General features: G+C 41.2%; 1 protein-coding gene across 1 annotated transcript in view; it reads right to left on the reverse strand.

The window, feature by feature from the left end:
• Window positions 1-2,981: 2,981 nt before the first annotated feature.
• Window positions 2,982-26,232, reverse strand: part of LOC142097133 (integrin alpha-M-like) — a 79,916-nt gene continuing 56,665 nt past the window's right edge. The window contains exons 17-30 of the mRNA XM_075178738.1: window positions 23,673-23,836; window positions 18,138-18,242; window positions 17,183-17,256; window positions 16,884-17,025; window positions 16,709-16,804; window positions 14,553-14,632; window positions 14,334-14,417; window positions 11,641-11,707; window positions 10,972-11,079; window positions 9,528-9,611; window positions 7,286-7,399; window positions 6,748-6,840; window positions 5,769-5,879; window positions 2,982-5,596 (exon numbers count right to left, since the gene is read on the reverse strand). Of these exons, the coding sequence (XP_075034839.1) occupies window positions 5,474-5,596; window positions 5,769-5,879; window positions 6,748-6,840; window positions 7,286-7,399; window positions 9,528-9,611; window positions 10,972-11,079; window positions 11,641-11,707; window positions 14,334-14,417; window positions 14,553-14,632; window positions 16,709-16,804; window positions 16,884-17,025; window positions 17,183-17,256; window positions 18,138-18,242; window positions 23,673-23,836 (1,445 nt within the window). The 3' untranslated portion in view covers window positions 2,982-5,473. The remainder of the gene's footprint in view (window positions 5,597-5,768; window positions 5,880-6,747; window positions 6,841-7,285; window positions 7,400-9,527; window positions 9,612-10,971; window positions 11,080-11,640; window positions 11,708-14,333; window positions 14,418-14,552; window positions 14,633-16,708; window positions 16,805-16,883; window positions 17,026-17,182; window positions 17,257-18,137; window positions 18,243-23,672; window positions 23,837-26,232) is intronic.

A 26,232-nucleotide genomic window follows, 5' to 3' on the forward strand; every position in this document is an offset into this window, starting at 1 on the left:
GAGTTACAATTTTCAGCAGCTATAAAAAGAGACAGAGAATTGTTGAGAGCCTGAGGATCCTGTCAAAGAGACCCAGAAGAGCAGCAAACAAGCTCAGGACTACATTGAAGCTCTAGAAGATTCCTATGGGTCCATGGAGGATGAAGTAGACCTTCTTTACCAGTAAAGGGCCACGAGTTAGGAGCACATAATTTGGCTTGACAAGCTGCTGAGTCATTATATAGGTCACTGTGTATGCCATTCTTCCCCTTCACAAGACCTTTATGTACTTCAGTAAATGATCTAAAAATAAAGACACAGAGACATAAATAAAGTGGCTAAAGAAGGTCATTGTTTTCTTAAATAAATTTGGTGGCACTGAAATATTACTGCGGGACATCTACCAGACTGATACCCAGATCCAAGCGTGGACATGGCGAACCGCCGTGAATCCACTTAAAACGGAAATAGCTTTTAAATGCTTGGCTGGCCCTAACCTGGAGTCAGAGTAACTGCACCCCCTCTAAACTCACCTGCCCTCCCTCACTGAGCTGGACAAGGATCCTCCCCACTGAAGGACCAAGAGCTACCGTTGCTTCGAAGGGGACAGAGACCTGTGGCCAATCATGATAATGCCGTGTGTATCAGCCGCTGACCGCAGTGCCTTCCTAGCAAGCTGCTGGCCTATAGGCGAAGCAGCCGGCCATCATCCAAACCAAACCTCAACTTCGACAATAACCTCTCCATAAAAATATATCTAGCCCCTCATCCAAGGGGTGCACACCATCTCTCCTGTAAAGCTTTTTCCTATCCGCTGTAATCGCTGGGTGATCTATGACAAGCCCCTAAGGAACCTAGTAACTTTCTGAATTGCACTATTCAGCTGTCTCGCCATTTTCAGGATAGTTTTCAATGGGATTACTGACCTCCAAGTCAATCGTAGGATCATAGCGGACCAGCCTATCGTAGTGGCAGCTCATCTGGTACTAATAAACTGCAGATCTTCTCTAATACGAATAATCAGTTAGAGGGATTTTCATTTGTCTAAGTCATTCCCACCCAAATGAATGACCAAAATGTCAGGGGCACCCATTGCCCTATTTGATGCTTTAATCATGGCAGGAAATTGGGCCAACAGAAACCCCGTCTACCCAGCCAACCAATCTGAACATCAGCCAATTTCTCAAACCTGGTCTTAACCCTAGAGTGCTTAGCTGCCTAGAATGTATACGAATGGCAGATGATCCAAACACTCTTAGCAGCTGAAGTAAAACCTGCAGGGAGAGATAGAGTGTTATGCATCGCAATATGGACAATAGGCATTACACATAACGCACCATAGTGCTACCAGATAGGGTGATGTAAAGCGACTAGTATGCCAAGCCTGGAGAATAGATCGGATGGAGAACAGAATGGAGAATAGAGGTGGGGGTGTGGTAGAGTTACTGGGGAAGGATAGGTCACCCAACTGAAGGTAAAAACCCAAATTAAACTCTGGAGGCTTACCACTAATCAGGCCTAGATCCAGGGAAAAAACGGGAAATATCCCTTCATGCCCTCGCTTAACACAACGAGCGGAGGAGCCTTGGGTAACCAGGAAAGGGAAGGAGGTATTCCACGAAGGAGGGGAGGTGGGAGGAGGAAAGAAGTTGGATGTAAAGGAGAGGTGAGGCCAGAGATTGCTTGAGGACATAAGGTGAATCAAGAAACAAAACAAGGGCAAGTTAGCACAACAAACCACACAGCACTTATACATTAGGCCTAATGTAAGTCTTGTAGGCTGCTGACTTACATCTACCCAACGCCTTTATGACCTCCATGGATGATCCCGTCAAAGCTGCTGACGTAGCCGCCCCAATCCTAAAGGACTGGGTGCCATATAACAATGGGTCTAAACCTAGATATTTTATCGACTGCTTCAAAATGGCATTAAATTAGTACCTAGTTAACTGCAAACCATTTTTGTGACCTAATAACACCGGGCTGTCTGGTCTGACTAAGGTAAATTGAGGGGAGAGGATAACTGGACATATTTCCCTATAATCTTGGTCATGAATGTATAGCTAACACCCCCTACTGGGCAGGTCAGTTTTGGATCTAGCTATTTTGCAATTCAGGTGATCTTCCAGTGTAATCAAATTTTTAGTAAGCAATTCTGTGGCACTCTGTGCTTTAGATTGGGCGACTAACTCTGAAACCCTAAAAGCAGCAAAAAACGCCAGTGTGAACGCGGTGCGAAATAACAGTACCTCATAATTGCCCATAGCGACTGCGGTCAGGGTCCGCATGAGTTGTGGTAACATTTGTAAAGTAATAGGATGCCGGGGATCTGCCATGATAGGTCTCATTCGTGCCCAGTCCTTAAGCGCCATTGATATGATAAACCCTTTGGGGAAATCAACAGTGCCATTGAGTCGGGCCATATATAAAATACCGACCAGCATAGCCGACATACTAGCCTTCGAGGCCCCGTCGTTGAATTTCTGCCACATAAATCCTATGACCGCATCCCTCTGACCTGCCACTGACGTGTCCCTGGTTCTGCTGAATTGGACCCACTGGTGCCAAGCTGCTCAGTAAGTCCGTAAATAGAATTGCGCTAGCCCACGTTCCACCAGTCCCTTTATGTCGGCGTGATGATCTGCCAAACTCAAGAGGGACAGGGAATGACTATGCTGTTGGCCTGTGGGACTAATTCTTTAAATCTACGCCACTGAAAGCGAGATAGCGCATCAGCTATGTCACTATTGACCCCCGGGACATGGCGGGCATTATGTGATTTCATGCTCTAGGCAGCCATGAATGAGGTGGCGTAACAGAGATATCGTCTGGGGTGAAGACGCACTCTGTTTATTTATGAAGTGATCTACCCCCAAATTATCGCACCAAAAAACTATGTGTCTGTTACCAGAAGCGCCGTGACGTGGTCGGTGGCTTATCATGCATGTGCAAATGTGTAACTGAGAAATGTGCCTTTTATGTACAAGAGGAAATAGCAGCTCTATTACAGGTTAACAGCAGTGTGCTGGTGGGTCTTTCTCTGTATTAAACCATACAACAAGGCCCAGGCATCGTTTACTTTATTATTTTATATACTTTTTAATAAAACTTCCAAGCAAGGTTTAGAGCCAGTATATAACAGTAAGTTGAGTATTAACAAAGCTGAAAAAAAGAGGTTGGATAAAATATTCTATGCAAATTAGCTAATCATTTCTATTGACAATGTTTTCAAAGTATAGTGAGCTATTTAGTATAGATTCATCCTGTGCTCTTACAGCCTGGGAAAGAACAGATTTTACTAGGCTGCAAGAACAAGTTGACAGTTTATCGGGCAAGATGGTCTACTTTGACTATTTACCTTTCAAAGTATAAGTTGGAAAGAGTATGTGAACCCCTAGGCTAATGACTTCTTAAAGAGCGAGTTGGCATCAGGAGTTACCCAACTTGGAGTCAAGTCAATGAGACAAGACTTGGTGTTTGCTATTTACAGGAAGCATTGCCTGATGGGAATTATGCCTCAAACAAGATCTCGGAAAACATAATATTAAGAATTGTTGACTTGCATAAAGCTGGAAAGGGTTACAAAGTGACTCTAAAAGCCTTCGTGTTCATCAGTCCACGGTAACACAAATTGTTGTCTGTCTCTCTAGGAGTGGCCATTCTGCTTAGATGACTGCACTGCGCAGAATGCTTAAAGTGATTAAGAATAATCCTAGTGCCAGCTAAAGCCTTACAAAATTATCTGCAACTTGTAAACGTAACTGTTTATGAGTCTACAATACATAAGACACTGAAGAAGAATGGTGTTCATGGGAGGGCACCGTAGAAGATGCCACCGCTGTCCAAAAAAAATATTGCTGCACGTCTGAAGTTCGCTAAAGAGCATCTGGATATTCCACAGTGCTCCTGGCAAAATGTTCTGTGGACAGATGAAACGAAAGTTGAGTTGTTTGGAAGGAGCACATCACACCATGTGTAGAGATAAAAGGCACAGCACACCAGCATTTAAACCTCATCCCAACTGTGAAGTGTGGTGGAGGGAGCGTCATGGTTTGGGGCTGCTTTGCTGCCTCAGGACCTAGGGAGCTTGTTCTTATTGATGGAAAAATGAATTCCAAAGTTTACCAGGACATTTGGCAGAAGAACGTCAGGCTAGCTGTCTGTCTATTGGAGCTCAACAGACATTGGGTGATGCAACAGGACAACGACCCAAAACACAGAAGTAAAAAAACAACTGAATGGCTTCAACAGAAGGAAATTAGACTTTTGGAGTGGCCTAGTCAGAGTCCTGACCTCAACCCGATTGAGATGCCCAGGCATGACCTGATGAGAGCGGTTCACCAGACATCCCAGGAATATCATTCAAATGAAATAGTTCTGCAAGGAGGAATGTTCCAAAATGCCTCCTGACAGCTGGTCTGATCAGCAGCTACAGGAAGTGTTATTGTTTCCTTGAGATGGTCAACCAATTATTAAATTCAAAGTTTCACATACTTTTTACACCTTGCACTGTGAAGGTTTACATGGTGCGTTCAATGAAGACATCAAAACATATAATTATTTGTGTGTTATTAGTTTAAGCAGACTGTGTTTGTCTATTCGTATGTCTTAAATGAAGATCATATCACATTCTATGACCAATTTATGCAGAGATCCAGGTAATTCCAAAGGGTTCACATGATTATTATTTCCACTGTATGTAGATATTGCAAACAAAAAAAAAATAAAAAAATATATATTTGAAAAATAAATATGTATATAAAAAATTATACTGATAAGAACTGCTATTTTATTTTACAATCCAACATTTTTTTTATGTGTTTTGATGTGACCTTTTATTGCACTTACACATGTGATAATACTACAGTCTGTTCTGTGTGTCTATGTGTGGCAAGTACTGTTTAGGCAAAGCGTACAAACGTCCAGTTTAAAGTTGCGCTCAGACAATTAATCAGGCCCATGATAAGGTAGTGATTTGTAGCACTAGCCAGCTGCCTGTCATTCTGCCATCATCACTTTCACAATTTTTCCCAATCTAAAAAATCCATAAGATTTGAATGTACTATTTACTCTGGAGCAGGGGATCATCATCATCATCATCATTTTAATCCCAAATATATAGAAATATACTGTATATTGCAATCATATATAGATCTAGTATAATACAAACTACTGGTGCTCATAACAGATTTTAACATATATATATAATGGTCCCTTTTATAAGAGGAGCAATGAATATTTTACCTACACTTAGAAATGATTTAAATATGTAGATTATAATATAATATGGTATCAAATTGTACAGTCGTTCCTTCAAAGACATTATCTTGAATGTTTTTAGATTCTTCCTATTTTGTAGAAACTCCCCAAAAGAGAGAGGGGCCTCTATATGACACCAAAGGGGGAATTTGTGATGCCTCCTGTGGGCCATGGCCATAAAGAAGTGTAGGATAACAGGAAACACCTGGACCACAGTGACACCGTCTCATCCGCCTCACTCCGGATCTCCATTGGTTTGTGGTTCCTGTGGTCCCTGAGCTACCTGAGCCTCATCTCCAGCGTTCCCATCTCCAGGACTCTCCAGCATCTCTTTGTACTGACGCTTGAAGAATCCAAGCTGCAGAGAGAAGACACAATATACAGTAACATTTAAAGAACTTAAACCAAGAAATAGAAAAAAATCTCCAAAAAAAGTAAAATGATAAAAATGAGACACAGCTACACATCAGGCCACACATACAAACACATGTGAAAAATGAGAATCTATATGACCAGTCTCTGTCACTCACCTTGTATAGCCCGGCGGCTATCAGTGCCAGTACCACCAAACCACCAACACTGCTCCCGATTATTATAGGGAAGTAATTATACTCGGTGTAAACCTCTAGGACTGTCTGAGCCTGCAAGAGATGATACAATGAGATACCGAGAACAGAGGGACTCGTTATGTGGTATAGAAAGATGGAACGGACCTCGTAATGAGGCCAGAGAGGATGGTGGACCTAGACAGGGATGAGAAATGGGTCTAACAAGCATTGGTAACTATGATTTATATCGCCACGTATCGCAACTATATTACTATATTACATTCACATCAGTCCATTGAAGCTCACAATCTAAATTTCCTATCACACACAGACTAGGATTAATTTTGTCAGCAGCCAATTAACCTACTAGTATGTAATTTTTTCTTGGAGTGTGAGAGGAAACCAGAGCAACTGGTGAAAACCACTCAAACTCGGGGAGAACATACAAACACCACACAGATAAGGTCATGGTCAGGAATTGAACTCATGACCCCAGTGCTGTCAGGAAGAAGTGCTAACCGCTGAGCCACCATGTGGCCCAAAAATATTTAAAAATATTTTCCATTGAAATGACGATAACAGAACTGCGGTGATAGTTTTACCATCGTCATTGTTGTAAAATAGACTTCTCAGGCGAATCTTATCGCCAGCAGTGGTTACCGCTGATGGTGCTTCCTTGAAATATAGGGCTACATTTTCACCAGCCATGTGGCTTTTTGCCGTTTAATAAATTAGCCCTTAAGAAACAAAATGTTACTCACCCAGATATTGAAGGGAATTGCCACAAGCCCAAATATAGAAAATAATCAGCCCAGGCCCATATGTTGAAAGAAAACTAACCAAAAATAATATATTGAAGGGAAACTCAGAAAGGAACTATACCCAGAAGTGGCAGAGGGTGCCCACAGGCTTATCTATGTCAGGAATAAAAGTCTAATGGACACATGTATCTGGCGAATACCTGGGCTTTGATGAAATGCAGGCTCTGGTGGTACGTCCGGGAATCATATACAATTTCTGCCGAACTCTGGAGGGAAATTTTCAGCTGTTCTGTCTGAGATCAGAAATAGAAATATCTAAAGTCAACTGGTGGAACCTTATATAAAAATATCACACTTCATGTATGTCACATGTGCTAGACCTCCCCCATGGGACTCTTACATACACAGCTCTTACACATGAACCTCTCACACATGAAAGAACCTCAGCATCTCTTATTATACCTAGTAGTGACCACTGAGTCATCTATACATCACTGTAGAATATGTTATTGAACAGAGATAACATATTATTACACACAAGATGATCTCGAGTCAGTAATTAGAAACTCTTCTTCTTGGCTATTACTTAGAAATGTAAATTGGTGAAAATAATTCATATCTGATGTATTTTGTATCCCACATTCCCAGACATCCCTCACACCTCAATGTATCTTCTCATCATGGATGGGACAATATATTAACACATGGAAATACACTATCCGGAGTCAGTGTCACCACCTGTGTGGTCCAGTCTTTAGTCACTGGGCCACTGATTGTGAAGGTCAACGATATCTGGAGATCCAGATCACTGATGTTACAGATAGTTCTGAGACACGATCCCACTGAACAGTTCTGGGGAACAAGATAAAGAGACAGACAGGGGTTAGAGTAATGGATTAAATCATAAAATGGAGACATAAACGACTGCTCAGAGGAGTTAAAGAGAAGAAAGACCATTCAGAGAAGGGACAGTATGTAGACCTTAAACAGGACACCTAGAGGATGGATAAATTATCTCTTATTTATGTATCTTGATTCATCTAACAAAGGCATAGAGAGCAGATACCGCTCAGAAGATATTCACAGAGGAGAGACCATCCAGAGGACTAACAGTATGGAAGGATTTCCAATAGGAGATTAGACCACTCAGGGGAGATATGATGAATGAACTAACAGCTCAATATACTGATCCAGGGGAAAGGATAAAAAGAACATTTATAAACATTTTAGAGGATAGACATCTCAGAAGAGATGTGAAAAAGAGGAGACATCTCAAAGGGAACATGGAGAAAAGAATAAGAATCTCAGAGAAGACATGAAAGAGAGGACAGACAAACTCATAGAAAATATGCAGAAGAGAAGATACAACTCAGATGAGACATGAAGGAGGGGATGTGAAGAAGAAAAGAGACCCTTAAAATAATATATATAGGGGAGACAAATCAGAGGAGACATGTAAGAGAGGATAGACATCACAGAGGAGACATGGAGAAAAGAAGAGATAGTTCAAAGGAGACATGAAGGAGAGAAACATCTCTGAGAAGACATAGAGGAGAGAAGAGACATCTAAAAAAAAACATGGATGAGAGAAGAGACATGTCAAAGAAGACATGGAGATGAGAAGACAGCTTAAAAGAGGAAGGAATGAGGAATGAATAACAGGCTCTTCAGAAGATATGCAAAGAAGAAAAGAGACCTCTAAGAGAAGCAATACAGGAAAGGGGAAACAGTGCAGAAGAAATTTAGAGGCCAGGAATCTCAGTGGAGACAAGGAAGATATGAGAGACATCTTGAGGAGACATGTAGGGAAGGAAAGACATCTCAGAGGAAACATGGAGGAGAGGAGATACATTTCAAAGAAGCAATGGAGTATCGGCTTTATAGAAGTAAAGACTTCTAAGAAAAGTTATAGAGGGGAGGAGAGACAGCTTGGAGGAAACAGAGAGGAGACATGGAGGAAAGAAGAGACATCTCAAAGTAGACTGAGAGTAGATACAAACATCTCATGAAAGACAGAAGAGGGAGTTTAAAGTACTCAGGATGAGTACTCCAGTGTTGTTCCTTTCTTGTAAATATCATACAGACTATGTAGATATCCATACTCTATAATACTACAATATGACACCACAGAAGCTATCCAAATATTGTCTCCTTTCAGTGCCACAATCCCAATGTTAGAAGAAAAGGTACATGATCAAGACATGATCAAATGTGGAACTACCTATGGGTGATTCATGGAGTCGTCTTTATCTTTTACACTGCAAATAGCTGTGACTCTTTTCTGTCCAATGATCTGTGAGTGGCCTGAGCATTGCACCCAACAGAATGTGTATTGTAGCTTCTAGTATAACCTGACCCCAGATCCCTGTGTCCCAATCTGTGAAATATCTGATTGGAAGCCTAATCCTTCATCTTTGGTCATTGGTTACTGGAGTTGGGACATTTGGTGTGGGTGGGGTGTTACTGGGCAATATAGCAGGGTTCAAAATAACTTGTTTGGGATTTGCTCTCAGGGCTGAGGGCAAGAGATCATCCCAATGGTGTGGAGTGTCACTTCTGCAGAGTAAAGGTCTTGGCTGTGGTGGAGCTGCAAATAAATGGCCAGACTGCATGGGCTGCTGACTTCCCTTTCCTTCAGTTAGAGCTATATCTACTGGGCAGTGATTGAACAGCTTTTCTTAGTTCATCGTGGCCTTGGCTTCATAGTTCTACATTGATAGAATTATGCTATCTCTTCTGATCATCTTAGTTTGCATTAAATTGGGTGTGAATTTGGAACATTTCTTCATTTGTGGACATTTGCCCTATATAAATGATTCTGTTGCCTGTGAAGCCCTAACATGTACCCTGGTTTTAGTTTATATCCTCAAGTAACACAGGGGTCAGGGACTTGTGCAGCAGTTGGTTGACGTTTTGACCTAGAAGATTGTCAGCTCTTTGGGTCCGATTGTAAGATAAGAATAAAGAAGATGAGTCTTACCAGAATTGGAGTCGTTTTCAAGAGCTCCTGGTAGTTTGCTGCTCCCGGTGTTTCACCCATCACCGTACACTTAGTGAGCTGCGGCTGGAAAGGATGGAGGAACATAATGGGTCTTTACCACTCAAATCATCAAAACATTTATTAATCCACTTTGCTACACCAAGTATGATAGGGGGATTATGGAACATTGGATTTGTTTAAGAGGAAACTATTATTATATGGCATAGGTTTAATTATTTACTTATTAGATGATTAGATTACATTTTTACTTCCTGTCCTTCATTTATTAATAAATAAATAATGTTGGTACTTTTGGTTCTGGATGGTGTTTCTGGCTCTTTTGAGTGACTTGTACAGTTAAAAATGACTTTTCATGTAGTTGTGAAAAATGTATCAGTAACACTGCAGCCAAGAAATAGCCAAATTCTGGTTCATCCTTTGTGAAGTCGGCAATTTACTTCCACAGAGGATGTTCAGGGTCCTCTCTGTAGGTCTGTTCTTCTATTAGTGACAACTGCTGTATCCAATCCTGTGTGTGTAACTTAAGGGTATTATACATAAACTTTGGTATTGCTAATGTGATCATCATCTGCTCACTATACTCTGTCCCCTGTAACAAGCTGCTGTCCAGCGTCACCACATTGGAAGATAAAATCATCTGTTTTCTGGTCTCCTAGATCTAGGAGGACATCATCATCATCATCAATGTTTATTTATAAGGTGCCACAAAGCTCTGCTGCATCGGACAGTCAGTATAACAAGTCATAAATAGAAACAAACCATACATGAACAGGTAAAGGTTGGAGGAACTTGGTGGTAGTAGGGCCAGGTGACGTTACAAGGTTTTGGTGATGTAGTTGGAACTGATATTCGATGATGGAGGAGACATACAGGTAGGAGGTATCACAGCTGTATGTACTTGGTGGTAGTAGGGCCAGGTGACGTTACAAGGTTTTGGTGATGTAGTTGGAACTGATATTCGATGATGGAGGAGACATACAGGTAGGAGGTATCACAGCTGTATGTACTTGGTGGTCATAGGACCAGGTGACGTTACAAGGTTTTGATGATGATGGAGTTAGAACTATTAGTGGGTGCTGGAGGTACACACCAGGAACAGGTAGGAGGTATCAGAGCTGTATGTACTTGGTAGTAATAAGTTCAGGTGCAGTTACAAGATTTGGTGATGTAGTTGGAACTAGTAGTCTGTACTAGGTATTTGTGAACCCACAATGGGTGATAGTAGATGGACATTTCACACAGCTCTATGTACTTGGTGGTGTTAGGTCCAGATGCAGTTACAAGTCATCGTTGATGGAGTTAGAACTATTAGTGGGTGCTGGAGGTACACACCAGGAACAGGTAGGAGCTATCAGAGATATGTGGGTGTGGTAGATGAAACAAGAGGTAGATAGTAGGGACACAGAGAGCTTATTTCAGCTACCTGTGAGCTAACGATATTTGTTTTCTCCCAGACAACAGAATCCCCCAGTTTAACAGGGACCAGGAATATGACAGAGAGAGGGAGCCGACGGCCCCCCAAATTATTGACCTGCGGAAGAGAGAGAAATTGTAAAATTCTTAAACAGAAAATATGTTTTTGTTGTTTACAGGACATACAGCAACTAAACATAATAATAGTTAGTAATACATATATCTAATCGCTTAGTGCTTCTGTTGTATTGAGGGAACTTTCTGTGGTATCAGGTTATGAGGAGAAGCAATAAGAATTAGGTGTCTACCACACTAATAAAAAGGCTTGTAGCTTACCCCTGCCCTTACACTTCTATGTATGTCTTTCCTTCCTTTACCCCTACATATGTGTTTTTCCTGACTTTACCCCTCAATGTATGTTTTTACCTTGTACACATATGTTCTTTTACACATATGTTCTTACCCTGTACACATATGTTCTTACCCTGTACACATATGTTCTTTTACATATATGTTCTTACCCTGTACACATATGTTCTTACCCTGTACACATATGTTCTTGTACATATATGTTCTTACCCTGTACATATATGTTCTTACCCTGTACACATATGTTCTTACCCTGTACACATATGTTCTTACCCTGTACACATATGTTCTTGTACATATATGTTCTTACCCTGTACACATGCTGCACCCTGGTGTCATCGGATGAATAGTTTTGGTATTTGCTGGAATCTTCGAGGCTGAAACAAGTACAAGTAGTGAGTGCTGTGTACATGTCAGAGCGCTCTAATACACAGGGAGGATAGTCTTATTCAGAACTACACAGCACTTACCTGTCTGTCTCTGTGTCTCATCATCTATCCCTCTCTACTCTGTCGCTCTCTAGAGATCCTTTACACCTGCTCTCTGTTGTATCTATTCATTCTCAGACCCTCATGTGTCTTTTCTCTGTCTCCCTCTCTCGTGTATCTCTCACCTCTCACAGTCACTTTACTCTTTATACCCATCGTGGAACATTAATATTACTGTGATATGTAAAGTAATGAACAGTGTGATTAAGATTGGATGAAGTCTTTCCCCATCACCTGTTCTTACTTTGTCCTGTAGTCTGTGCTGAAGTAGAAATATTCTTATTATCTTTTATTTATAAGGTGCCACAAAGGGTCCGCAGCACCAAACATATTGCTTAGGAGAAAACAGGACACGACATACAGGGAAGTAAAGTAAACAAAACAAAGTGCAATTTAAATTGACAACCTGGCTGAGGACAGGTAGACCGCAGAGAGTGAATAAAGAACGCTTAGGAACCAGAAAGGGGAAGTAAGAGAGGTAAGAAGTGAAATAAAGCAGAGTGGGCCTGAGCCCAGGAGTGTGGGCACAACTAGCAGGACAAGAGCCAGTAATGGGTGAGAGGGGAGAGGAGGAGATCGAGGCAGAAACCCAGAGTCGAGGTAGAGGAATGAAGCTACGGTGACTGGAGCAACAGGAGGGTGACACAAGGGATAGAGGGCCCTGCTCATGGGAGCTTACAATCTATGGGAAGGGGCAGAGTGACAGGAAACATTTTTTGGGGGAGCTGGGATGCGGTAACTAGAAATCTGAAGGGAGAGCAGAATAAAGGTTAGTGAAATGAGGAGGGGAGGAAGAAAGAAGGTGACGTGTAAAATGATAAGTGAGGAAGGATAAAGAAAGAGGGTTGAGGAGAGGAGTTGAGAGGTGAGAAGTTAGGCGAGTCCAGATTTTCCTCCATTCTGATTATCTACACCGTTCATCGGATAGTTATTCATTTCCTACAGAACATACTTTGCTGGCTTCTTTATATTGACAATATTTTGGGCAGAGCATTGTTGTCTTGTGTTAGTTGTGTAGAGGTTGGTAACAGGGTAACCTAGAGAGATTTAGAGGATGGTAGAGGAATATTATAAGCTTGTCTGAAGAGGTGGGTTTTCATAGAATGCTTGAGAACCATACCCTTGAGAAAGTCCTATACAGACGAAGCGCATTTGGACATTCCCACTATGATCTTATACGCTCATCACAACATCCGGAAGTGATATTGCGCTTCACTGTGGAACGAAGGTGGCTCCACTACCTCAAGGACTGATACTACTCACGCCTGTCCGTTGTCAGAGTTTACTCAATTTCCGCTGGGTACCCGGCCACTCGGTCCAAGCAGCAAGTATTATCCATCTACAGAACCTTTGACTGGAACTCTGCACTTATCACGTGAGGACGGAAGTTTGATTCCGATCCCAGCATTAATCCTAAAAATCACGCAGGATTATTCACCTACCATATAATCCGCAATTATCTATCTAATCAAACTATTGGATGATTGCTATTTATACATTGGACATCTATCAGCTGATTTGGTCTGACAGTCCCAAAAGGACATTTTATTTCTGATACTGGTGGGACATTCAATCAAGCACTTATCTATAACTGACCAATCATGTTTTAACCCTTTATGTTTACTTATTGAAAGAATTATGGAGTTTATCAATATTATATGTGTTGTATAAGTCACATAGATGTGCAATGAATTTTTAGGTTATTTAATAGAGTGGAGCAGCTACATATTGTCTTATTATTGCATTTATTTTAATGTTTAGTTTATGTCTGTGATATTGTCTTATTAATAAACTGAGTTTAACACATAGGTCTTATTTATTAGGAAACAAAACCCCATGATAACTTATGCACTACTGATGACAGATGGGAAAGATATTAATTCATAATATATTCTTAAATAGTCCTTTCATATTACATTCATAAATTCAATGAGCGCATAACCCTGTTTCACTAGAGAACGCGTCAAGATTTGAAGACTAGAGGAAAGTCTTGTGGTGCGAGGGAGGTAATTCCACAAAGTGGGTGCAGCCCGAAAAAAGTCCTAGTTGTAATGTCCTGTGCAATCAGAAGTAGCAGAGTAAAGATGCAGCAGATGTAGATTATTTCTAGATGTCTTCAACTGTTGTTCAATGTTTGTTCAACTGTCTTGTTTAACTGTATTTTCTAAACACTTTGTGATAAAAACACTTTATGTAGAAAACACTTTGTGTAGAAAACACAGGTCTGTCCCCACATACGTCTCCCCCCGACTAGATGATAAGTTATAATGAGGCTGATTTCAAAATAAGTTACATCTGTGCTAATTGGACAGCTGATCAGAAAAGGGGGGAAGGGGGCTATATCTGCATAATTTTTCAATCACAATAGCCCTCATATTAACATTTGACATAGTATACAGTATTACCATTTTAATTACACTAATATTTACACAATCATTGAGCTTTATGTTGGATTGACGCATTTATTCTCATCTCAATGAATATCTCTACTTACATGAGGTGGCCTCTCACTCACCTGCTGACGGTTACGTAGATTGCGTACAGCACTCCTACTTGAGATGAGGATGTCATTAGATCAGTCACAGCTCCTCCGTTATTACTATGGGGGGGTAAAGGGATAACACAGTGAGTCAGGGCTCTGTCACATGGGGCGGATTCCCTAGTGCCCGCTCTGGTTGCGTTACGCTCACTTCCCATGTGTATGAGCCAATAAACATATCTCGTGGCCGGTTACCTGGTCACATTGGCCGTCATAGTTAGAGTGTCTCCCAACTCAGACGTCGATGCAACATGAAAACTGACCATGAAGATCACCTAAAAAAGACCCCAGAACAGGCGTGTAAGTTTCATCTGTGATGGGACACAATGCATTGTATGCATATTATACGGACTCTCTGGTTGGATGGGACTATTTTTAATACACGTCTACAATAGACAAAAAAAGTACAAATCTCACACATCCACAAGCGCTTATGGTTTTTGTTCATCAAAGACAGAAGCAAAGGAGTAATAAACATTTCGATTGAGATTGTTCTGCTTATTACTTGGCCAGTATATGGGCAATTTACTTTATTTAAATTAAATCAATAGACTTCCCTTAATCTGCTCTATTACTTTCCTTGTCAAGCTCTCTCCAATAAAAAAAGCACCTTACAAACCCATTGGCGTTGTTCTTACTAAGAGTATAGAGCTAGACCACACCCATCCTCTACCACTATGTGCTGAGCGCTCACCATCCTAGACTCTGTGAGGCCAGGAGCGGTACTATGATTTATGGAGGCCGGGAGGCTGCTTCTGTTACTGCTGCAGGGAGCGCTCCCAAGGGAAACAATGGTAGCGTAGCAGCGTTCCAGACTATTGTTGGTCAGAGCTGCCTTGTAACTCATCATCAACATTTATTTCTATAGCAGCAGCAAATTCTGTAGCGCTTTACAATTTGAAACAAACAGTAATAAAAAAAATACTGGGCAATATATACATACAGAGAGGTAAGAGCGCCCTGCTCGCAAGCTTACAATCTATTGGACAATAGTTTGATACACAAGGGCACATGCTACATCATATTGTACATTGGTCCAGCTAGAATGCACAGGTAAAAGTATTGTGTTGGCTGTGTGATCAGTCACACAGCAATGTTGGTCAGAGGGTTGTTGTCTTGTGTTAGCTGTGTAGAGGGTGGTTATAGAGTAACCTAGTGAGGTTAAGATGGTGGCTGAGGAATATAATAAGCTTGTCTGAAGAGGTGGGTTTTCAGAGAAAGCTTGAAGGTTTGAAGACTAGAGGAAAGTCTTACTGTGCTAGGGAGGGAATTCCACAGAGGAGGTGTAGCCTGAAAAAGTCCTGTAACCGGGAATGGGAGGATGTGATGAGAGTAGAAGAGAGAGACGCAGATCTTGTGCAGAACGGAGGTGTCGAGTTGGGAGATATTTTGACATAATTGAGGAGATGTATGTTGGTGCAGCTTTGTTAGCGTCCTTGTATGTTAGTAGAAGAATTTTATATTGGATTCGTCGAAATACAGGAAGCCAATAAAGAGACCGACAGTGACTCAGCAGAGGAAGAACAATTTGTAAGGAAAACCAATCTAGCGGGGTTCCTTCATTCTCAAGTGGGGTTTCTACATTTATAAATTCTTGGGGGGAAATAGTGACTAATTCAGAAAATAATGCACTGGTTTTGAATCTCTAGTGACCAACTCATTTTCTGTCCACATGATTATATAAACAATAAAAAATCAAGGTGCCTCATAATGTAGCAATATAGGTATAGTGAACCCTATATTAGGTAATATGCGTACCGGATGTAAACTTGCAAGTAGCCTTGTTTAGTAGTGAATCCTCGCGTTTGTCAGGATATCCCTCTGGATCTCACCATACATATAAAACATAATGCAGAAAACCTGCAATGCTGTGGTATTGTGATATCTCCCCAGACACACCTCGTGATGTGGAGACAGGTATCAATCCAAACAGCAGTAGAATAATCAACTGATCATACCACAATAAATCACCGATCAGTGAAGAGGTGAAATAGCAAAAAAGGTAGAAGAGAGGAAGCCAAAATTCTGTGTCTCCTATTCACCCAAATAAAATTATGCTTATCAGATTTCGGATATAATTGGCTTATCTTAGACAAATCCTGATCATCATCCTCTGGGTGGAGATTTGTAAGGCTTAAATCTTATCCTGATATCAGGCTATTTGTAGTTAACATAACTGGCACCAAGTCTTCGGGTGTATACGCAATGGACGGAGGACACTTCTGGCACCTTGATCTTACTAAGATGTGTAGAGAATAAAATGGGACATTGTAGCACAACACTCACTGTGTATACACTCTCTTACAGCACTGATCACACACTAGAGGTCTGTATTTTCAGTCTCTCCTTACCGTAGTGTTGGGTCTCAGTAGAGGGTTGTTCACACCACAAATCACAACTCTCTGACTCTCTTCAGTTGAACATACAACGGTCACTCGTTTGTTACTCTACAAGGCAGAAACATAAACTGAGATTTAGACTCCTCCAACTCACAGACAGTACCCTGAAAAGAGAGCTCCCCAGTACCTCAACAAGAGACACCCTGCGGTAGGACAGGCCAGATGGGAAGGGAATAAGGACACGAGTGTTGTATGAATCATCCCCTTGATTCGTCACAGAGACTGTTAAGTTGACATCAAGAGACGTCCCAACCACCAGCTGTGTTAGACTGTCAGGGAGACAAAATAGATGATCACCAAGTGTGTGCAAGCAAATTATAGGTCATATCAGACCCAGCCCATCATGTAATTTAGAGGAACCTATGGAGGAATTTCACACATAGGACAGAATGATAGAGCTGGTAAGAGGGCAGTTCTCTTACTTACCCCGTGAATGTGAGATTCACCCTCAGATTATCCTCACACACCCCATCACCTCCACAGTTCTTCGCAAATGAAATCTGCAAAGAGACAATTTATATCACCACACATGTGGCCTAGATCATAGACACTAAACTACCCCAGTCTCTGTCACTGAGTGTATGACCAGAGTATAGACACTAAACTATCCCAGTCTCTGTCACTGAGTGTATGACCTGAGTATAGACACTAAACTACCCCAGTCTCTGTCACCGAGTGTATGACCAGAGTATAGACACTAAGCTATCCCAGTCTCTGTCACTGAGTGTATGACCTGGTGTGTAGACACTAAACTATCCCAGTCTCTGTCACTGAGTGTATGACCAGAGTATAGACACTAAGCTATCCCAGTCTCTGTCACTGTGTGTATGACCTGGTGTGTAGACACTAAACTATCCCAGTCTCTGTCACTGAGTGTATGACCAGAGTATAGACACTAAACTATCCCAGTCTCTGTCACTGAGTGTATGACCAGAGTATAGACACTAAACTATCCCAGTCTCTGTCACTGAGTGTATGACCTGGTGTGTAGACACTAAACTATCCCAGTCTCTGTCACTGAGTGTATGACCAGAGTATAGACACTAAGCTATCCCAGTCTCTGTCACTGAGTGTATGACCTGGTGTGTAGACACTAAACTATCCCAGTCTCTGTCACTGAGTGTATGACCAGAGTATAGACACTAAGCTATCCCAGTCTCTGTCACTGTGTGTATGACCTGGTGTGTAGACACTAAACTATCCCAGTCTCTGTCACTGTGTGTATGACCACAGTATAGACACTAAACTATCCCAGTCTCTGTCACTGAGGGTATGACCAGAGTATAGACAGTAAACTATCCCAGTCTCTGTCACCGAGCCCATGGCCTGCAGTATACACAGTGACTGCCCCAATGACTGTCAGTGAATGTGCTTTTTGTACCTCTTCTGATTGGGTCATTCGTGAGTCCTCGCTCAGAACTGGATTTCCGATTAAGGAATAATTGAGAGTGACTCGGAGAGGCGTCAGCGAATCATCCACACACTCCTGAGATACAGAGAGAGATGTGATTTAGAAGATAAGCACTTTAAATAACAGCAGAGACAACAGATATTCTACTGTCTCCTATTAATATAATCTTACAGGCAGTGGCAATATCCAATGCCAACATCTTTGCATGGGCTTTTCCCTATATTGAAACGTCTAGTCCAATATTAGAGAAATTTGATGACTTCCTCAAAGTAATGAAACAAACCTTTGATGATCCGAACCGGAAAGATACTGCTGAAAAGACGGAGGAGACTCTCAGTTGTGGAATATACTGCAGATTTTCGAAGATGGGTCCTTGACACTACTTGGAATTCTGAGGCGCAGCTGTCTGTCTACCGTAGGGGACTTTCTGAGACCATTGAAGATGAATTAGCCCGAGCAGAGGCACCCTCTGAACTTGAGCCTTTCATTAACCATTGCATTCGAAGTGATGCTCGACTGATTGAGAGACGACAAGAAAGGAAGGCCTTAGCCTGGACATACCCCAGTTATCGAGAACCCACAACTTCAAACTATTATGGGTATTCTGAGATAAAATCCACTAAGGAATTTGAGTCTGATACCATGCAAGTAGACACAGTTCACAAACGTAGTTCCAATGAGAGAAGGGAGCAACAATGTCAAGAGAACTTGTGCCTTTATTGTGGTAAACCAGGACATTATGTCTCAAATTATCCTAGAAGACCTCAGAAGACAGTGGCTAGCTTAGCAGATGCAGACTTTTCAGACCAGGAGTCTGTGATTTCCAAAATTCCTCAGCATGTGAATGCAATTATTACTTGTCTCTCCTCTTTAGCATCAACTGAGAAGAATAAGGGAAATAATATCTCACATTTCTCAATTACAATTCGATTCCAGATCAGTGCACACTGGATTTCCAGTACAGCAATTGTGGACTCTGGTGCGAACGTCAATTTTACAGACATTATGTTTGCTAAGAGAAATAAGATTGAATTTAGAGAGAAACAGATACCAGTGTTAATGGAAACTGTGGATGGTTCTCCTTTGAACTCTGGTCCAGTTACTCATGAAACTGAACCTATGGACCTCGTAATTGAGCCAAACCATCATGAGACTCTGACTTTCTTACTGATCTCTTCTCCCCAGTTTCCTATTATTCTGGGAATTCCCTGGTTGGCTGCAAATAATTTATCCATTAACTGGGAATCAAAAACTATTTCTTTTTCCCAAGAAACATATGTTCCGGAGACTAAACCTGAATTCTCTGTTGAAGAGGTGAGCAAGTTATATAATTCCCCTCCTCATGTTTTGGACCAGCTACCTCCACAATATAAAGACTTTTCTGATGTCTGTAGTAAGAAGAATGCTGACAAATTAACACCTCACAGACGATCATAGGGTCTGTAATTTGGACGTATTTCCCCATTAGCCGAGCCTGAGTCAAAGGTCCTCAAGGATTATGTGGATGAAAGTTTAGAAAAAGGTTTTATTCATCCTTCCACGACTCCAGCAGGTGCACCTATTTTCTTTGTGAAGAAAAAGGATGGTTCATTACGACCATGTATTGACTATAGAGCACTGAATAAAGTTACAATCAAGAACCATTACCCGCTCCCACTTGTTTCAGAATTACTAGAGAGGCTTCACTCAGCAAGAATTTTTACCAAACTAGATCTATGAGGAGCATACAATTTAATTCGCATAAGATCTGGCGATGCATGGAAGACTGGCTTTCGATGTAAATATGGACATTTTGAACATCTAGTGATGCCCTTTAGACTGTGCAATGCTCCTGCTTCATTCCAACATTTCATGAGTGATGTTTTTAAAGATTTAACTGACCAATTTGTTTTCATTTACCTTGATGACATACTAATTTTCTCAAATTCCCAAGAGGAGCACCAACAACTGTTCGAACTGTACTGGAATGTCTTCGCAGACACTGTTTGTACATTAAGTTAGAGAAGTGTGAATTCCACCAAACACAGATTCAGTTCTTGGGCTATATCATCTCACCTCAAGGTTTCAGAATGGACCCTAGCATGGTCCAGGCTATAGTAGATTGGCCAGCTCCAAGAAATGTAAAAGAGCTACAAAGGTTCGTCGGTTTTGCCAACTTCTGTAGATGTTCCATTAAAGACTTTAAAGTGATCCCCTTTCCATTGGTCTCCAGACGCTGAAGGGGCTTTTTCTCTGCTTAAGACAAAGTTCCCATATTAATATATCTCAACCCAGAACTTCCTTTTATCCTTGAGGCAGATGTTTCAGATTTAGCAGTAGGGGCAATATTATCACAGAGAATAGGAGAGGAGAGAAGATGCTATTACATTCATGTGCCTTTTTATCTCGTTAAATGACTGCTTCATGAAGAAATTATGATGTGGAAAAAAAGAACTATTAGCCATTGTGGCTGCATTTACTGAATGGAGACATTTGCTTGATGGTGCTGCACATCAAATTACCGTGCTTACTGACCACCGGAATCTAGAGTTTGTTCGGTCTGCAAAAAGACTTTCTCCTCCACAAGCTAGATGGAGTTTATTCCTAAATTGTTTTGATTTTGTTATCTCTTATAGACCTGGATCCCGAAATGGGAAAGCTGATGCTCTATCCAGAGCATACATGGAAGACTCACCACAGCTTGATCCGGAAAAGACAATCCTCTCTAAGTCAAATTTCCTAGGAGCTATTGGCACGGGTGAGCTGTTGTCTGACATCAAAGAGGGTTATAGAACGGATCCGATTCTTTTAGAACCCCCTACAGATTTTCACTTAACCTATCGAGATAACATTTGGAAGTATGGACATCGCTTGTATGTACCAGCAGCAGCATGATTAAGAGTACTGCAATTTGTCCATGACTCTAGACTGGCAGGCCATAAAGGTGTTTTCAAAACTCATGAATTATTATCTCGTTACTTCTGGTGGCTGAAATACAAGGAGGATGTTAAAAGATTTGAATCATCCTGCAGTACTTGTGACTAGTTTAAGACTCCACGCACTGCTACACTTGGACTCTTACAGCCTTTGCCAGTTCCTTCTCGTCCATGGGGTTCAATCTCCATGGATATTATTGTGGATTTACCATCATCCAAGGGTATGACTACAATTCTGGTGGTTGTAGATCGACTCACAAAGATGACTCATTTTGTGCCCTGTCGTGGACTTCCTTCTGCAAAAGAAACAGCAGATTTACTAATCAGGGAAGTTTTTTGCCTACATGGAGTTCCTGATCATGAAGTCTCTGACCGAGAAATACAATTTACTTCACGTTTTTTGGAAACAGTTTTGTAGTGCTCTTAACATTAATATCAAATTATTAAGTTCCATCCTCAATCCAAAGGACAGACAGAACGCACCAATCAGACTTTAGTACAATACCTACGGTGCTACATTTGTCATCTGCAAGATGACTGGATTAATGTTCTGCCTATGGCAGAGTCTTCATACAACAACTCGCAACACTCATCCATAAGACAAAGTCCTTTTTATGCCAATTCGGGGTATCATCCAAACCTACTCCCCAATTTTCCACGGGATTCTTCCATACCTGCTGTTACATCCAGACTAGAGTCGCTACAGAATAATCTCAAAGTATTAAGAGAGACATTGCCACATGCACAGGACAGTTATAAGAGAATTGCAGACAGACATCGTAAAGCTGCACCAGTTTTAAATGTTGGCGACGATGTTTGACTTTCTACACGAAACCTAAAAGTAAGCGTGCCTACTCCTAAATCAGGACCGAAATATATAGGTCCTTTTAAAATTTTGGCACAAGTCAGTTAATCTGCCTTTAGATTTAAACTCCCAGGATCTATGAAGGTTCATCCTGTCTTTCATGTTTCTTTACTGAAGCCAGTAGTTTCAAATCCTTTTCCTGGTCGCACTCTGCCTCCTCCAGATCCTGTTCAAATTGATGAATATGAAGAATTTCAGGTAGAGAAAATAGTAGATTCATGAATATTTAGAAATAACTTCAGTATTTGATACAATAGAGGGAATATGGACCAGAAGACAATTCATTGGCACCAGAGGAGAATGTCCATGCACCTCGATTGCTGCGTGAATTTCATCAAAGATACCCAAAGAAACCTGCAAAGCACCGTCCAGAGGACGTTATTGAGAGGGGGAATACTGTAAGGCAGTGGTTCCCAAACTTTCTCAGCTCGAGGCACCCTTAGGGTCACCATATTTTTTTCCAAGGCACCCCTAAGCAAAAATAATTACTGGGTAGTCCTGTTTTTTAAGTAGTTGGGTCAAAATGATGTAAAATGTATTTAGACCCCTTCACTATCACATTGTGCCCCTTTATCATATCACTGCGCCCCTTCAACATATTACTCTGTCCCCCTCTTCACCATCTCACACTGTGTCCACCTCTTCATCAGCTCGCACTCTGTGTCCCCCTCTTCGCCATCTCACACCATGTGTCCCCCTCTTTGCCATCTCACACTCTGTGTCCCTCTTCATCAGCTCACACTCTGACCCCCCTTCAGTGTCTCTCTATCCCCCTCCTTTAGTGTCTCTCTCTGCCCTCCTGCTTCAGTGTCTCTCTGTCCCCCTTCAGTGTCTCTCTCTCTGTGCCCCTTCAGTGTCTCTCAATCTGTCCCCCTTCAGTGTCTGTCTCTCTCTCTGTCTCCCTTCAGTGTCTCTCTCTCTGTCCCCCTTCAGTGTCTCTCTCTCTCTGTCCCCCTTCAGTGTCTCTCTCTCTCTGTCCCCCTTCAGTGTCTCTCTCTCTGTCCCCCTTCAGTGATGAGGTCACGCCCGGCAGTCAGTGAGGAGGAACCAGCGCTGGATGATGGGTAAGGTTTTTTGGGGTTTTTTTTTGGGGGGGGTTTCTTTTTTTCTTTTCTTTACTATGGCAATCGCGGCACCCCTGTGATAGTGCCGCGGCACCACAATGAGCCGCGGCGCACAGTTTGGGAACCGCTGCTGTAAGGTATTACTTTGACATTTGCACATCCAACCACTAGAGGTCTCTGTATCTGCAAACTTGCCCTTAGATTTGCCCTTATCAAAGATGGCCAGTTTGGAATCAAAGAGAAACCATCTTGGATCCTGTTTCGTTCTTGGGCCTATAAATGGCACTTCCTGGCTCAGACATATGCTTGAGTATTCTCCTTGCTCAGCTCCTGCTACTTGCTACTCTACCTTGCATCTGTGACAACCCGCTTGTGTACCGACCTGGCAAACGTCTGACTACCCGCTTGTGTACCGACCCGGCAAACGTCTGACTACCCGCTTGTGTACCGACCCGGCAAACGTCTGACTACCCTCTTGTGTACTGACCCGGCAAACCTGGATATCTACTCGGCTATCGGGCTTCAGATAATACCACCAGTATTGTTAAAGTCAATTTACTTAAAAATGCCTAAACCATTCAGAAACAGCCTTTTATGGCTGGATAAATAGGCCCCTTAGTCTTATTAGGCACAATATATCAAAGTGGTAATAGATACTAACAGGTAGACGGATTGTGTGTCTGGTACAGCTCTCTCTGTCTGTCAGCTGCATAGATTTGGCCACGATGTGGGAGACAGATATTGGGGTGTCAGAGAAGAGAGCGCGGCTCTGGGTGCGCCCCGCATCCAGCAGTAGAGTGTAGTTCACTTGGGCAGAGGTTCCAGCTGTAATAGAAGGAGACAGAGTCAGTGACTTAAGAGTAAAGAGGACACAGGGAAATTTTATTTGTAACCGTGTCTTTGAAATGTACACACACAACACATAGACTGCACATATCAGAGATCAGTACGATCACACACAACACATAGACTGCACATATCAGAGACCAGTACGATCACACACAACACATAGACTGCACATATCAGAGATCAGTATGATCACACAGCACATATACTGCAGACATCAGAGATCAGTACGATCACATACAACACATAGACTACACATATCAGAGATCAGTACGATCACACACAACACATAGACTGCACATATCAGAGATCAGTATGATCACACACAACACATAGACTGCACATATCAGAAATCAGTACAATCACACACAACACATAGACTGCACATATCAGAGATCATTACGATCACACACAAGCTCTCATTATGGAGCCCGTTATTGTTATCAGAGTTCAACTCCTGATATTAATGTCATGAGTCCTGGGTGGAAAACACAGAAACTCTTCTGAAGAAGTTGTTAGCTGATGATGAAACCATTAAGAGACCCAGTGGTCCAAGGTATCATTACAGGACTGGAGGATATTTCCTAAAGGCTTGTTGTGTTGGTCTATAAGACCTTCGAAATTCTAAAGGGGTATCCCTCTGCAGGAAAAATCTGTCTTTATAGGGAACGGGAACGGTACCTTAGAACAGCATGTGTAACTGATGGCACTTCTTACTATACTGTTCTCCTCTGGACTTTAAAATGCGGCTCAACATTCCATAGTAGAAGAAATATCCCCTTTTCAAATGACAAATAAATCATCAATATATCTGCCATAAAGCGCTAGATTTGCTCTATATTGGCTGTTCCAAATACACTCCTGTTCAAACAAACCCATATATAACTTGGCAAAACATGGAGCAATCCTAGTGCCCATTGCAGTACCAAAAGTCTGCAAAATAAAATTGCACTAGTCCCCATATACACAGATAACTTTATAGCAGATTTTCTCTATATCCTGTTAAATGTTTATGTCATTATTATATAGTCTGAGCTATTATTTTCAGCTCTATCAACTATTTATCTGGGCCGTATTCTCTGTGTTTTTATGTTAAATTTGTAAGGCATATTTTAATATTAATCATCATTATTTTGGCTTGTTAATACATATTTAGTTTTTTTTGTAAATTTTGAGATCATTTTTATATAATGTTTATCTGTTTTACTCCAATAGCCTGGCACGCTGTCTCTCTTGTTACTATCTACCTTATTATTTTATACTAGTTGTTTTTAAAAACTTATATAGTCTCACATACTGGACATTTTAGCGCCCTTTCTTTTCCTTTGCACTCTTGATAGAGCTGCTGTGTGTTTGCTATTTGACATTTTATATTTCAGCACCATATAAGGAATAATACTCTTTGTGTGTATCTTTTTGTACATCTGATATGGATCCCATATTATGAAATAATATCCTTCTGAAGTCCAATGGAGTAACAACCTTTTTAAACAGTTCATGTTATTATATTTTGATGAAAGGTATAATGTCTTCATTTTTCACAATATGTATCTTCATATTATTTTCTTTAATATATCACTGACATTTTTATTATTGTTCAGGAGTACTGATTTTTGGAGATTCAGTACATTGGATATAAGAATTTACTAATTTTGCATATTGTTAATTACAGACTGTAATGACACGGGGATACCCCCTCTCTCTCTGTATAAATATATATATCTATATGATATGTGATATTCGGATATATCAACTCATGGTCTACGGAGTTCAGACACATATACAACATTTTTATTATAAGCACAGTGATATTTTCTTACAATTAATTACACAGGATATTATTAACCTATAGTAATTTAGTAATTTGCTGGTTTTTTTTTAATTGGCCAATTATGCCCGTTGATCCTTCGCTCCATAATTTTATGGTTCATACCATTGTTATCACACTGGACCTCAGTATACCTATGAAGATTCTCTTGTTGCTAGAAATATTGTTCCAGGGTATACAATACTTCACAATTGTCTCCCTGGCAATCTATACTAAATTAATCAATTTAAGATATAAAACCTTCCATCTAATTGTCCTAATAAATTACACTTTCTCTCATCTATTAAATCCATCATCTACTCACAGTGGAAACAGACATTTTGTAGGATGAACCAACATTTTTGATTAATCCTGCTCAGTTTATAGGCTGACTTAGCACATAAAATAGATGCTTGCACTATGGGTATTTGACAGGTCCACTTTACAAGCTCCACCTATTCCTCAAGCTTCCGACACCATCTCTAACTCTAAACTCCCTCTTCAGTGTCACCCCTCTATTACCACCTCCACATCTTTCTATAATCTTCAAGTGTATCTACCCTATTGA

Source organism: Mixophyes fleayi, chromosome 7 (assembly GCF_038048845.1).
Source record: "Mixophyes fleayi isolate aMixFle1 chromosome 7, aMixFle1.hap1, whole genome shotgun sequence".
Lineage (NCBI taxonomy): Eukaryota > Metazoa > Chordata > Amphibia > Anura > Limnodynastidae > Mixophyes > Mixophyes fleayi.